The sequence below is a fragment of the Vanessa cardui genome, chromosome 27 (genome assembly GCF_905220365.1).
Source record: "Vanessa cardui chromosome 27, ilVanCard2.1, whole genome shotgun sequence".
Taxonomy (NCBI): Eukaryota; Metazoa; Arthropoda; class Insecta; order Lepidoptera; family Nymphalidae; genus Vanessa; species Vanessa cardui.
In genome coordinates this window covers 2,893,491-2,907,508 of record NC_061149.1, presented here as the reverse complement: position 1 = coordinate 2,907,508, position 14,018 = coordinate 2,893,491, and the positions used below count along the sequence as shown (strand labels likewise).

Sequence of the window (14,018 nt, the reverse complement as noted above, 5' to 3'; positions counted from 1 at the left end):
AGTCGATATGTTTTTGCGTCTAACCTGTTCTTCCTCGTCTGCATCTTCTCGGTGCGACGTCGGAACGCGAGGTACGGGTTGTTCGTGGACTGACCGGGCCGGCTCTCAGTCTTCACCGACAGGACTAGCGGATGTTGCTGGAAGGTTACCTTTGATAACTATAATTGAATCAATACATTTCATGCATATATAAATCAAATAGTTTTGTTAAATTGGAAACTATACTTGGCTTTTCACTAACATACAATCGTATAACTTTGCTTTCAACAGATAAAGCAGGAAACAAGGAAAAACAAAAATATTACGTCCGAGAATCAACCGCAACCCCAAAATTAAAATTGGGTCTAGATGACGTTGTTTTTCTAGATTTCGATTTTGATGCTGATTTTGATGATTTATGGAGCTGGAGTCGAGATGGCCGAGTGGTTAGAACGCGTGCATCTTAACCGATGATTGCGGGTTCAAACCCAGGCAAGCACCGCTGATTCATGTGCTTAATTTGTCTTTATAATTCATCTCGTGTTCAGCGGTGAAGGAAAACATCGTGAGGAAACCTGCATGTGACAAATTTCATAGAAATTCTGCCATATGTGTTTTCCATCCACCCGCATTGGAACAGCGTGGTAGAATATGTTCCAGACCTTCTCCTCAAAGGGAGAGGAGGCCTTTAGCCCAGCAGTGGGAATTAACAGGCTGTTGTTGTTGTTGTATGGAGCTGTAAAGATTATTTTGGTGACTGGTTGAGGGGGGGGGGGGGGGGTCAGGTTATTTGCTTACACGTAGTGTTCAGTTTGAATTATTTTAAAACAGCCGTAAGTCCAGCGTGTATGGTACGCGCACGGTTCGCGTTTCAACTTACAGTGGTGAGCCGTTTATTGAGCCAGTAGTCGTAGACCGCTATGACGAGGTCGTCGTGTCTCTCCAGAAGCAGCTTCGCCTCGTTCAGCGTCACGACCGTCTGCCCCGAGCTCCTCTCCAGCTTGTCCATCATTTGTTCGAACTTTAACTCTGTCAAGGACAATGGAGTCATAAGAACTGCTCAAGTAGCTAATATATACTATATAATAATAATAATAATCATTTATTTCAGACCATAATTTACATAGATCCATATAATGTTAGTAAAAATAAATTAATTAATCTTAATACCTAAATTGGTTAGTAAGTTCACAAAAGCAATTTTACTTAATTATTTATGTATGACAATTTTTTTTTTTTTTATATATTGTAATGATCAAATTTCTCGATGATTGTTATTGACAAACAAATTTATATGTTATAAATGTCATACGACAACATATTGTATGACGCCGTATTTTTTTCATAATAACTATATGAAAAGTTATTTCTGAGGTTTAACTTTTATTGTTCATGTGTTAAAAAATGACTTTCGAAAAAGTAGATTCGAATTTCCGAGAATCTAAAAGTATTCTGTTTACACTGAAAAATTAACTTTGATCCAGTATATGAATAGATTAAATATATAATAATATAGTAGGATTTCTAGCATTCGAAAAAAAAAAAATATTTTTGAATACGTTCATTATATAAATTTGTATATAAATCTTAATAATACATTTACTATGTAAATCTTTTGTACGCTTGTATGTTACGGAGCTCTACCTTTACGGAGGGACCGATTTTGATAACATTTTAGGTTTCTATTTAATTTGGCTCCCTGAATAATTTCGATTGAAGTCTGTAGTTAGTCTCCCGGGAAATAAGTATAACTATTATCTTACTTGTAACTCGTATGAATCCGCATAAAGTGTATTCCGATTTTGTTATTGAATAAATAAATAATCATTTACAATACAATAGATACTAATACGCTTTGAAACAAAAAATAAAATAGAATACATATGGTTTAAATAAAAACAATGTAGAAAACGATTCTATCGAAACAACCTTTTGTATTGATCGGGTCACGTAAATAAAATAAATCAAATCAAATCAAATTAAAATAAACTTTATTCAAGTAGGCTTTTATAAGCACTTTTGAATCGTCATTTTACAATTAAGTGAAGCTACCACCGGTTCGGTAAGTAGATTCTACCGAGAAGAACCGGCAAGAAACTCAGTAGTTACACAGTAAATATACATACATTTCGAGATTCGTGGGGTAACCGAGCGTCTCACCTGTTAGCTCAGGACGCCTCTGCTGCTTGAGCCACCTCTCATCCTCCGAGTCGATGTCGTACTCCGGCGCCTCTTGTTCCTCCCACAGCGCTGTAATTTCAAAAGAACACAATTAAATTTCCATATAAAATCAATGAAAAATTATTTATACATGGATAGATCGATGGTAGTGTTCTACGGTTATGGGCCCTTAGAGGACTCACGTTTCGTATTATTCAACTAAAAAATACGTAAATAGTGTCGTGTACGTATAGTACGACACAACTTAGATGTAGCATCGTCAAAATTCGTAAAACCGATCACATACGAATTGAGTACGGAAGCCCAAATTATAAAAAAATATTTCTCATGTAAATATGATCTTTACACAAACATAATAACTTGCAATATCATATGATCTAATATATTCGTCAATTTGGCACGTCGATTTACATGCAGTTGTTTTCTCAGGTCGAACTGACGCGAGAATCTATAGCGACGATAGCGTCGAATGGCGCGATAGGAAGCTATTTCTATTGGTCGTGTAAATCGGCAGTAATCGGTTTTATATTCATTTCATTGCATTTTCCGATGCTACATCTAATTTGTGTCGTACTGTAACTGTATTAACATTATAAATGTGAAAGTAACACTGTGATCGTTGTGATCGTTGATCTTTCATCACCAAATAGCTTAACTGAATTTGATAAAGTTTGCTATGAAGCAAAGCTTAAACTCCAAGGAAGAACATGTACAACTTTTTATCCTAACACTCTAACGATTAACTCCTTAAAGTCGAAGGCGACATTTAGTTCATAATATCTATAGCACATGAATATATTATAATGAATGTGTATTACTAGGGGTCTAAAGTATTACGTCATTCCTATCATTTTTTTATCGTATAAAAACAGTATTATTAAAGTTATTAATTTCGGCATATTTACCATGTTTTTTATTTTTGTTCGGTGGAGCTCGACATTATCTACGAATGTCTTGTTCACAACATGGAAATAACTCGAATTTAATAACGTTAATAATAAGAATAACCATGTTAATTTAAAATCTTATATAAAAACAGTATTGCTGCATTCAAGTTTTGAAGAAACACTAAAGCATGCCAGTGTACTATCAGTGATATCTTTTTTAACGTATAGTACGACACAACTTAGATGTCGCAGCGGCAAAATTCGTAAAACCGATCACATCCGAATTAAGTAGGTACGCTATCCCAAATTATCAATATTTATTTCTTATGCGAATATGATCTTTTCACAAATGTAATAACTCGTAATATCATATGACCTAATATGTTCGTCAATTTGACGCGTCGATTTACATGCACTTGCTTTCTCTGACGAGTGAATCTATAGCGACAAATAGCGTCGAATGGCGCGATAGGGAGCTATTTCTATTGGTTGTGTAAATCGACAGTAATCGGTTTTATTTTCATTCCATTTCATTTTCCGATGCTACATCTAATTTGTGTCGTACTATAACCCCTTAGGGGATATAAGACATTTGCACAGGACATTTAAATTTGTCATTTCACCATTATTTAAACAGAATAAATTCTGTCACTGGCGCTAGTTCTGTACCGTAAGTAGTCAACTCCCAATTTTTTCCAAATAAACTTCTATTATATTATACATGTTCAAAACGTTAGCACCACAGGAAACAATCGAGTATTATCCTTATTGTGAGCTTCCTTTATAAATGAAAACAATATAAATTCTCATATCCTGTTTTGTTCGTATTATTTTATAATATATGTTCGAACGTGACACGACTTCACGACCATTACGATATTATTATAAAATTTTAGGATTATGATGTAGCTTGTTGTATTATAATTCGACTTTCAGAATCAGAGTCACAGCTTGTGTATATTTTACCCGATATCTGAATAAAAATACATATGTATGTGTGTGTGTGTGTGTGAATTGATAATATATCGTAGGAAGCACAGACTATATAAGGCCTGGACGAACTGCATTCGATCTCCCACCGACTTAGTTCTGAGCCGAGGTGCGATCTTATAGGAGCCCCGCGCTCAACCTCAGGGCTGAGGACATTAGTTCTTGCCCGAAAGACCGGTGACGCTGTAAAAGCCAGTAGGGCCAACAGCAATACTACACACATATAAACAAAAGCATTCGATCATCGTCGTAGAATTCACTTCATTGTATACGTAACGATTATTATTATTCCATCAACACTGTTTTGCTAAAGATAATCACCTGATGTACTTATATATAATGGAAGCCAAATTTAAATGGGTATGGTGCTCCGAAAGAAATCGAAACCATCGACTAATCCGAAATGGTTCCATAACCGGTGAAATATTTTCCATTCAGTCAATCCATCCATACATGACATGACATATCCATAACCAGGGATGCTAGTGTGTATTAAACAACTATTTTTATTTTCTCATCTATTAAGAATAATGATCTTATCGTTTGTTATTGTAATAAACGATAACACTATTTTTTCGTAAGTGAAAAAAATACTAAACCAATTTACATAAAACTTATTCGGGAAGGTGTAGCGCTTTTCGGAGAAGGAATTAATATGTATATAATATTATTATATAATGTATTGAGAATGTGAATGTGTGTATAATATTGTGAGCCGAGATGGCCCAGCGGTTAAAATCCGTACATTTTAACCTACGACTGCAGGTTAAAACCCAGGCGAAGACCACTGAATATTCATGTGCTTAATTTGTGTTTATAATTCATCTAGTGCTCGGCGGTGAAGGAAAACATCGTGAGGAAACCTGCACGTATCAAATTTCACAGAAATCCTGCCACATATGTATTCCCCCAACCTGCAATGCAGGTTGCTGGCAGTTGTTGTTTTTTTTTTGTATTATTATATAAGAAACCACGCTTTGCAGTTTCACGCGCTATAAATTAAGACTATTTACGTTACAAGCGTGAATTTCAAGTTCATATTAAATTGTTTACTATTTTATCGATAAAATTGGTCACAGTATTAATACTGTAAAAATGTATACAAACAATACTTAGCTACGCGTTTGGCAAAGATCGCCACAACAGTATTCTTAATTAATACGCTATTTTGAAATAAATAACCTCAAGGGTTTGTCGTTGGGGGATCCCCCACCCGAAACATGGACGGACCCAAAGGGCTAGTAGCTTGTTTTATTTAAACGAAGCGGTGTCATTTGTTGAACACATTGAAAAGCCTACTCTTATTTTATATGCAGACTAAATCAATTAAAAAAAAAAAAAATCTTTAACAAGGAAAATATAAGCTGATTTAATAAGACAATACAAACTATGTCCCTGCATTTTTAATCTGTAATATCTTCGGAAACATTCATTTAAATCACATACTGTAAAGGGCCATATTGATCTACATATATTTAATGCACAATATAGCTAAGGTACTTTTAGATACGAATCAAAGGTGAAAGGAAACGGTAATTGTGTGTTATCCATAAGAGATACCAGCGTATGTAATTTTAAAGATACATACATAAGAAAGAAAAGAAACATACATCAAGACAGACAGCGGTAAGCTACTTCGTATTATACTATGTAAAGTAAATTGATAGTATATTATAGGAAGCACAGACTTAAACTATTCGCAAAAAAAGACGTACGTTGTATTGAAAAGTTTAACTATTCGACGATAGGTGGCGTTACACGTTCACTAATGGTAATGTATGACGTTAAAAAGAAATTTCCGGGAGCTGAGACCCGCGTTGAACTGGTTTATTTTAATTTAAACGTAAATCCATAAGAGATGTATGCATTTCCCATGAATCGCTTCGCACGGGTTCATTCTGATACTTTTCTTTTTTCTCGCTGGAAAAACGTTTTACGCGCTTCCCCCACGTGATGGAAAGTGGAGGGATGTGTGGGACTCCCCGGAGCCCTGGACGCCGAGTGCGCCCAAGTACGCCGGGTTTACCCACTAAAAAACCAGCGGTACCCTCTCCGTCTTTCGACGGACGTCACGGGATCGCTTACGCATGCTACGGTGAAATTCATGCTGATACTAATTATACTACAAAAAAATTATTTTTCCTTTACTACATATATTGTCCATGTTTTATATACAAAAACCTTCCTCTCGAATTACTCTATCTTTAAAAAAAAAAACATTAAAATCTGTTGCGTTATTTTAAAGATCTAAGCACACAGAGTACAGTATTTTTAAATGTTGAAAAAAATTAACTACTGATTTCCGCGGCGGTTCTTTTCGGCGGAATCTACTTTCCGAACCGGTGATAACTTAACTCAAGTTTGTTAAATGATTCAAAAATGCTTGTAAAAGCCTACTCGAATAAAGTATATTTTGATTCCATATTCTTGTATGTATTTAATAAGACGCATACATCTACATGGTATTAAACTTCTAAACCAATCTTGATAGAGCGTTGATTTAATTCAAAGGATACGCCATGTTGAAAGGGCGGAAAGGGTTACACACGCGCCTTATAAACGCATTAATTCCTAATAAATTTGCAAGCGTGACAGTACATCATAATTTAAATAGGTTTTTTCTTTAAACTGACTGTTCCTTGCTTTTGAACTTTATATAACTTTTGTAAGTATAGTTTTAATAGTTTTAGCCCTAGAAGTAATAATAGAAGAAGGAAAGCATTTTATTATTACAAAATTAGAACCGTCGATGTAAGAAATCAAGAAATAATTACATCAGATGTTGTATTGTTTTCATTATATGTTTTTAAATGTTAAAAAAGAGTAAGTACTGAGGTTCTTGCCGGTTCTTCTCGATAGAACTTTCCGAACCGGAGGTAGCTTCACTTAATTGTAAAATGACGATTCAAAAGTGCTTGTAAAAGCCTACTTGAATAAAGTTTATTTTTATTTTGATTTTTGGGCCACTAACTATGTACTAAATATAGTCAATGGAATGAACAATTATAATAATTAACCAACGTTTGAAAATACATAAATGACAAGAAACTTTAATCACATAAGATGAGACTGTATAGTTACATTAGAGAGAGACAGAAAGAAAAAGAAAGGGAAAGTATGTGTACAAACAAATTACTGTAAGCCGTGCAACAGGACTCAATAATTTGAGTCTGTATCTACTAGCAGGGAAAACAGTCCGAATTATATCATATCATATTAAAAATACGTTTCTTCCAAACAATCGCCTCGTACTATATCACGGTAGATATATAAATATATGATACATAACGCGTGACGAGTTACGTTATAAATATAAACGTCAACCACAATAGCTGCGCGAAAGCCGCGTGTAATCCTATTACTGGTGCATAGAATCATTGAATTTATTCGAAACGATATTTTTTACATACATAGGTTTATCAATTATTTTATATATTTCACATCGAACATTTATACAGACCTCCAAATGAGGTTTATAATAAATAGGTGATCATTAGCAATATGTCTCCTTTACACAAATATACAGGGTTATTCGTAATTCCACGTATTCCCTTTTGGAGGTAAGAGGGGTGACTATTTGCGATAATTTTAACCCCCATTTGCATACTGCAAGGTTACCAACCCTTTACCTCCTAAAGAGAATACGTCGAATTAACAATAACCCTATATATTTTGTGGTAATTTAGTATGTGTCAAAAAAAAAAATTTCGTGCAAAAAATAACTAGAAAAATTAAGACTGTATGTTCATTAAAATGTTGGCTTACGAACTTATAGAACCGAAAATATCATTAATTCGCATTTTGTTAAACAGAGTTTGCACTAAAGATGCATAACAATAAAAAAGTTGCTACTTAAAACAAAGAAATTTTAATTATAATAACTATCATAGAAAAATCTGAAATCCTTGTTATATTCTTCTTAAGTCTATGGTATCTTTCTAGGCAATACGCAAGTGTAATGCGTCTAAATTGAATAAAGACTGACTTTGTTGCGATCATAAGGGCACAAGAGCATACTATTTGAATATATTTATATACATTATTCTACCCAAGCCCACCTGTCTGTAGCCGTGGGACGCTTTTATATAAGCATTACCACATATCATTATGTAACTCATACTGACGCAGTCATAAAATATATAAAGAGCTTATTTCGATTTTCACATAGGAAATGCTAAGATCTTGGCGTGTACCCAGTTTTTATTGAAAGCGCCGCTGTAACGGAAGGATGTTAGCTCGAGCGGCGGTTAAGGTTCTTCACACTGAGTGCGTTTCGGCTTTTTTTGTGAAGTTTCATTAAAACATTTTTGTTTATTTTAAATTACTATGTGTAAATAATAAACACTTTTTGTTCGTTGTGCCTAATAATTAATATGTTTTTGACAAAAGAAAAACCTTATATCAACTTCATCCTCACGCGTGCTGTATGCAATGCCCTGAATTTGCACACAGCAGGTGTTAATATCAATTCAATCTTGTAGTTTTTAAAATATATTTTTTACCGTAAAACAAATCTCTTAAGGAATAATTTGGAATGAATAATTTGTATTCAGGATAAGAATGGTATGTATAAAAAAATACAGACGAATTTATAACCTCCTTTCTTTTTGAAGTGGGTTGAAAAAGACGAGCAGCGACGAATATAATTATTTGTATGCGTATTTAAATTAAACTATATATTTTTCAGTCTGAAGGCGATTTGATTATATTGAATAACTTATTGAAACGATTGATCACAGTTCCATGGAGTAATGTCTTAAAATTAAATAGCCTAAATCTTTCCTTAGCCGCTTCCAGAAAATATTGCCTACAATTAAAAAAATAAGAAAATATTTGAGCTTATTTTTCTTATATTAGAAATTATAAATATTACATAGGTAGATATACTTTTTTATCCGGTAATTCTCCGGCGTTCGTTCGGTTATTCGCAATGGTTTTCCTTTAGCATTTTATATTTATTCAAATGCCTAATATAACCTTCTAACCACAAAAAGAGAAGATCCTTAACCAGCATGTAATATTAACAGTTAATTTTAATCTTACTTATATCTTTGTGAAAAAAAAACCCTCGAATTCCTGACAGCGTAAAAATAACATTAAATATGACGTCACTTGAGTATTTATTTATAAATAAATATTTATTGTAAAAATAATAAAGTGAGAAGCAAATGCATCAAAATCGTTATGAAAGTAAAGACTACTTTGATAACGATACTCAAGTTTATTGACAAAAGTTAAAAAAAAACCGCTTACGTTAAAACCGCCGTCAGTCTGTTAACACATAACTATAAATTCATTACAACATTCCACGCTACGTCTACGTACAAGAAATAAAACGTAACTCTTCGTTACTATTGCGTGATATAGATTTAATTGAAATTAATCCTTAAACGTACGACACTGAAGTTGAAATTACTTCAGCGGTATTATACGGTATTGATTTATTGTGGTATTCCAAGGGACAAGAACGCGAATCTAAAACGACAGATACGTAATTAAAATTGTCGCTGACGGAAACCGCTTTAGATTTACACATTTTCAACGTTCCGTTGTTTCGTACAGCGCGCTGTAGCGCTGCAGCGCTTTGGTATGTTTGAATTTTTGTTTGTTCGATTCATTTAAAACTTTATTATACGTTACATACTGAGAGCCAGTGATCGGCAGATTTACGTTATAGTAGCAAGCTCCATATTACTGCCAGGTATACCTGTTGTTGGAGAAATGGAGGTTCACTACTCCCATCGAAGATTCCTTGATGGAGTTTGATAAATAACGTAAGTCTTCCGATCACTGTCTCTAGGACTATTACGAAAAATGCTGTATTAAACTTAACATAGACTGCTGGTTTTAGTAGATATTACGGTGTCTAGGGCACCGGCGAGTTCCACATACTGTTACCCCCACTTCCACGTAGGGGAAACGCGTAACGCGTTTTTCCAGGGTATATACCCTTATATTATATATACCCATTTTTTTTTTTTTTATTACGCTGGAAAAACGCTTTGCGCGCTTCCCCCACGTGATGGAAAGTGGGGGGGTGTGTGGGACTCCCCGGAGCCCTGAACGCCGAGTGCGCCCAAGCACACCGGGTTTACCCACTAAAAAACCAGCGGTACCCTCTCCGTCTTTCGGCGGGCGCCACGGGATCGCTTACGCATGCTACCGTGACGCCCTGACGGTCGGCCCGCTTATACGGGCCTTCAACAGCTAATATTATATATACCCTTGGAGAATTCATGGAAAACCGAAAAAAAAAAAAAGGTTTTTTTGGCACGCGTGTTCTAATTGGGCGTGAGGTGTACATAAAAAGTAGCCCATGTCCTTTCTTAGAATTTAACCTTGCTTCATAACAAATTTCATCAAATTTGTTTCAATTATTTCACTGTGCAAAACCGACAGACAGACAGAGTTTTATTTGACAAAGACATCTATAAAATATTCGTGATACTACGAAGTATATATTTTATTTTGATAATATTCGTTTATCAATATCAACAGCTGTGTTATTGATAAGCAAATATATATTAAAATAGTACCCTTTTAATAGATCGTACATATATTTTTAATGTCAACACATCCGGTCTCGAATACCGTATTTCCGATGATGGAAGGCGTAGTCTCTGCGAAATATTTCAAACATTTCTCGATAAACAATTTGAGCGAAGCTGAAACTGTTCATATTAATAATATTACCGTTAATTTAATAACAAAATTTATATTGACACGTATTAACGGCCTAATTAAATTGTTTCCGCATCAGCTTAGGCCACGTGCGAGGGATGGATTGGGGCTCATAATACAGATTTCAGGTGTATACGACGACCTCCGTGGTCGAGTGGTGTGTACACCGGTTTTCAAGGGTACGCCACTCCGAGGTCCCGGGTTCGATTCCCGCCCGAGTCGATATAGATTATCATTAGTTTTCTATGTTGTCTTGGGTCTGGGTGTTTGTGGTGCCTTCGTTACTTCTGATTTTCCATAACACAAGTGCTTTAGCTACTTACATTGGGGTCAGAGTAATGTATGTGATGTTCTCTTATTTTCAATATTTACAATCAATACGTATAATAATTTGTGATGTTGGTCTGTTTTATATTTTACTGGGATAAAAAGTAACCAATTTACTATTCTAGAGTATAATCTACCTCTGTGCCAAATTTCATTCATATCTCTTTATCCATTTCGTCGTGATTAAGTATCAAAATTCATCATGACAGCGAAAATTTCGTACCATTTCATCATTACATAGTATAAAACAAAGTTGTTCACCGCTGTTTGTCCCTATATATGTTTAGATCTTTCAAATTACACAATGGGTTTTGATGCGGTTCTTTTTGATAGATAGAGTGATTTGTGAGGAGTTTTGTATTTAATGCATGTACAATATAGTACAGAAACACTAATAATTTTAGAAGTTTCTAATGTGATGTCGTAATTAAACAAATTCTATAGTATATTTAGTATCAGCATTGCACCCGTGCGAAGCCGGGGCGGGTAGCTAGTTCGTAATATTAGTAATATTTCACTGGAGCTTGAATAATTCAACCGCTTCAAAGACGCATGTTCAACGAGGATGGAATCGATCCTGTCATCTTAGACTAGAACGCTCACGTTTTCTCATAAAGAAAATCCATTAAAATTTTATAGTATCTGAATTATGTGAGCGATAACCTTGCCCTTAAATTCAAGAACATTCTAAAATATTATTTGAAAACAATGAATTATGTAAAAAAGAGGAAAAAAAACTGTTGATCATTTTAAATAACAAACGTATGTTTACGCTAGCTTTATTTCAAACTAGTGACGCGTCTGGCTTTGCACGGCTACTTTATTGGTGGTAGGACATAGTGGCAATCCGTCAGAGGAACCACCCACTCATTAGCTATTATATCACCAACACCAATACATAGTATTGTTTTGTTACGGTTTGAAACGAGCCTGTGTAACTAACAGGACATAACATCTTAACTCCAAAGGTTAGTGGCAAATTGGTGCGATGTAATAATGATTAATATTTCTTACAGCTTCAATATCTATGGGCGATGGTGACCTCTTGCTAATACTATTTAAAGGTTCCAATACATATATCGGCACATATAACCATTCCAGTCTTGCTATTAAGAAAAAAAAAACAATATACTAACACCCACTTATAAAAACTGAACTTGAACTCCAAAAGGTCATTAGAAAACGTTTACGATAATCGTGGGGATATTTTTATAAAGGACACGTCACTAAATCTTATTTGTCGACTATCGATATGCCTTTTGAAATGAATGAATCATATTGTTTAAGTATCACCTGAGCTACCTGTATGACTAATCTTGACTCATTATGGTATTATGAAGATTTATTATTTCATAGGACTATATATAGCACTTTTTGTCTCTTATAGTAGCTTTCTTAACTATACAAGAAGGTTTTACATATAATATATATATATATTATATACTTTTGAGCGATTAAATATGACATCACACTTTAAAACGAAAAAAAAATCTAAAAAGTCTAAAATATGTAATACTCATTCGTCATATTTCAAAAATCATATTTTTACCACACCGTAGTTAAATAATAAGTAATATTTTTATTGAATTCGCGACGTATAATCTAATCTATGGAACCTATTTTATCCATTTGTAAAAAAAAAACATGAGTAGAAACCTACGTTATTTCTGGGTTCTAGGGTTATATATTACATTTACATAATAAAATTTAATTTATTAATAAATTACACACTTATAAAGCAGGGGCATGCTAGTTACTAACAATATTACTTTATGTATATTGATAGTACTATAGTTTTCAACATAGATTGTACATTTAGTGATTATTAGTAAATAAATAAAAAATTTAACAAAAAGAAAAACCGACTTCAAACAAAACACTATTTTAAAACAAATGAATATGCACTAAAAAGTATTAAAAATAATTGCGTATTCAACATATTTTTTAGAGTCCTCCTAAGTAAAATGAAATGAAAAATATTAGACTACTTAAAAGTCGATTTACGATTATATAACGTAGTTATAGTTATTGTTATATTTGGAGCCTTTCAAATGTATGTATGTGATTTCAAAGTTACAAAACCCTTACGCCTGTTTCGTATTCCATCCACTGAACTGAATTGAAAAAAAGATTGTGGCATCGAACACGCCTGAACGGCCAAGCGAAGCGAAACCAGCCGCATCAAAACATCTTCCATAACTGCTTTACGGTCTGCTGTCCGGCCGAGATGTTATTTAAAACTAGCTAACGTCCGATATCCGTTGTAATACCGGAATGTTTTTTTAAAGCAACCGACCTGCTTGCCTTGGATGAAAATCTACCACACGTATGAAATAAGTTCTAAAATCTCCTACACAATTAAAAGAGGTATTTGAAGCAGTGGGATATTTACAGGCAGTTACGTTTGTGTCGTTTATTTATTTAGCTACTTACATTGGGATCAGAGTAATGTATGTGATGTTGTCTCATATTAATTATTTATTTATTAACTAGCGACACGATCCGGCTTCGCACGGGTACATTGCTGACAATAAATATACAACGGATTTTTTCTTATTTCTTTACTATATTGTCCATGTATTATATATAGAAACTTTCCTCTCGAATTACTCTATATATTAAAAAAAAAAACCACATCAAAATTCGTTGCGTAATTTGGAAAAATCTAAGCATACAAAGAGACAGACAGCGTTAGCGACTTTGTTTTAAATTACGTAATGATAATAATTTATTCTAACAGAAGTATGTATAATAATAATAAAAAAATACGACTAATTATATAGTGTTTTATTGTGCCTTCAGTTACTGGATATAATAAAATACACCAGGCATGCATTTCCACTAACAAACTGTCACTTTATCGCAATCGAATCGAAAAGTAAACGTTGACCTCTAACCGTTTTCTTAACCCTTTTTTCTCGCAATGTGGTTTACATTGCGAGAAAAATTCAGTGAGGTATCGTTTTCCTATTC

At 34.0% G+C, this 14,018-nt stretch overlaps 1 protein-coding gene across 2 annotated transcripts in view; it reads right to left on the bottom strand.

The window, feature by feature from the left end:
* The window catches only part of LOC124541261, a 117,656-nt gene that overhangs the window by 15,777 nt on the left and 87,861 nt on the right, over positions 1 to 14,018 (bottom strand). The window contains exons 3-5 of one of the 2 annotated variants that reach the window (XM_047119152.1): positions 2,140 to 2,229; positions 860 to 1,008; positions 25 to 158 (exon numbers count right to left, since the gene is read on the bottom strand). In XM_047119152.1, the coding sequence (XP_046975108.1) occupies positions 25 to 158; positions 860 to 1,008; positions 2,140 to 2,229 (373 nt within the window). The remainder of the gene's footprint in view (positions 1 to 24; positions 159 to 859; positions 1,009 to 2,139; positions 2,230 to 14,018) is intronic. The other variant, XM_047119153.1, reaches the window with a different exon arrangement.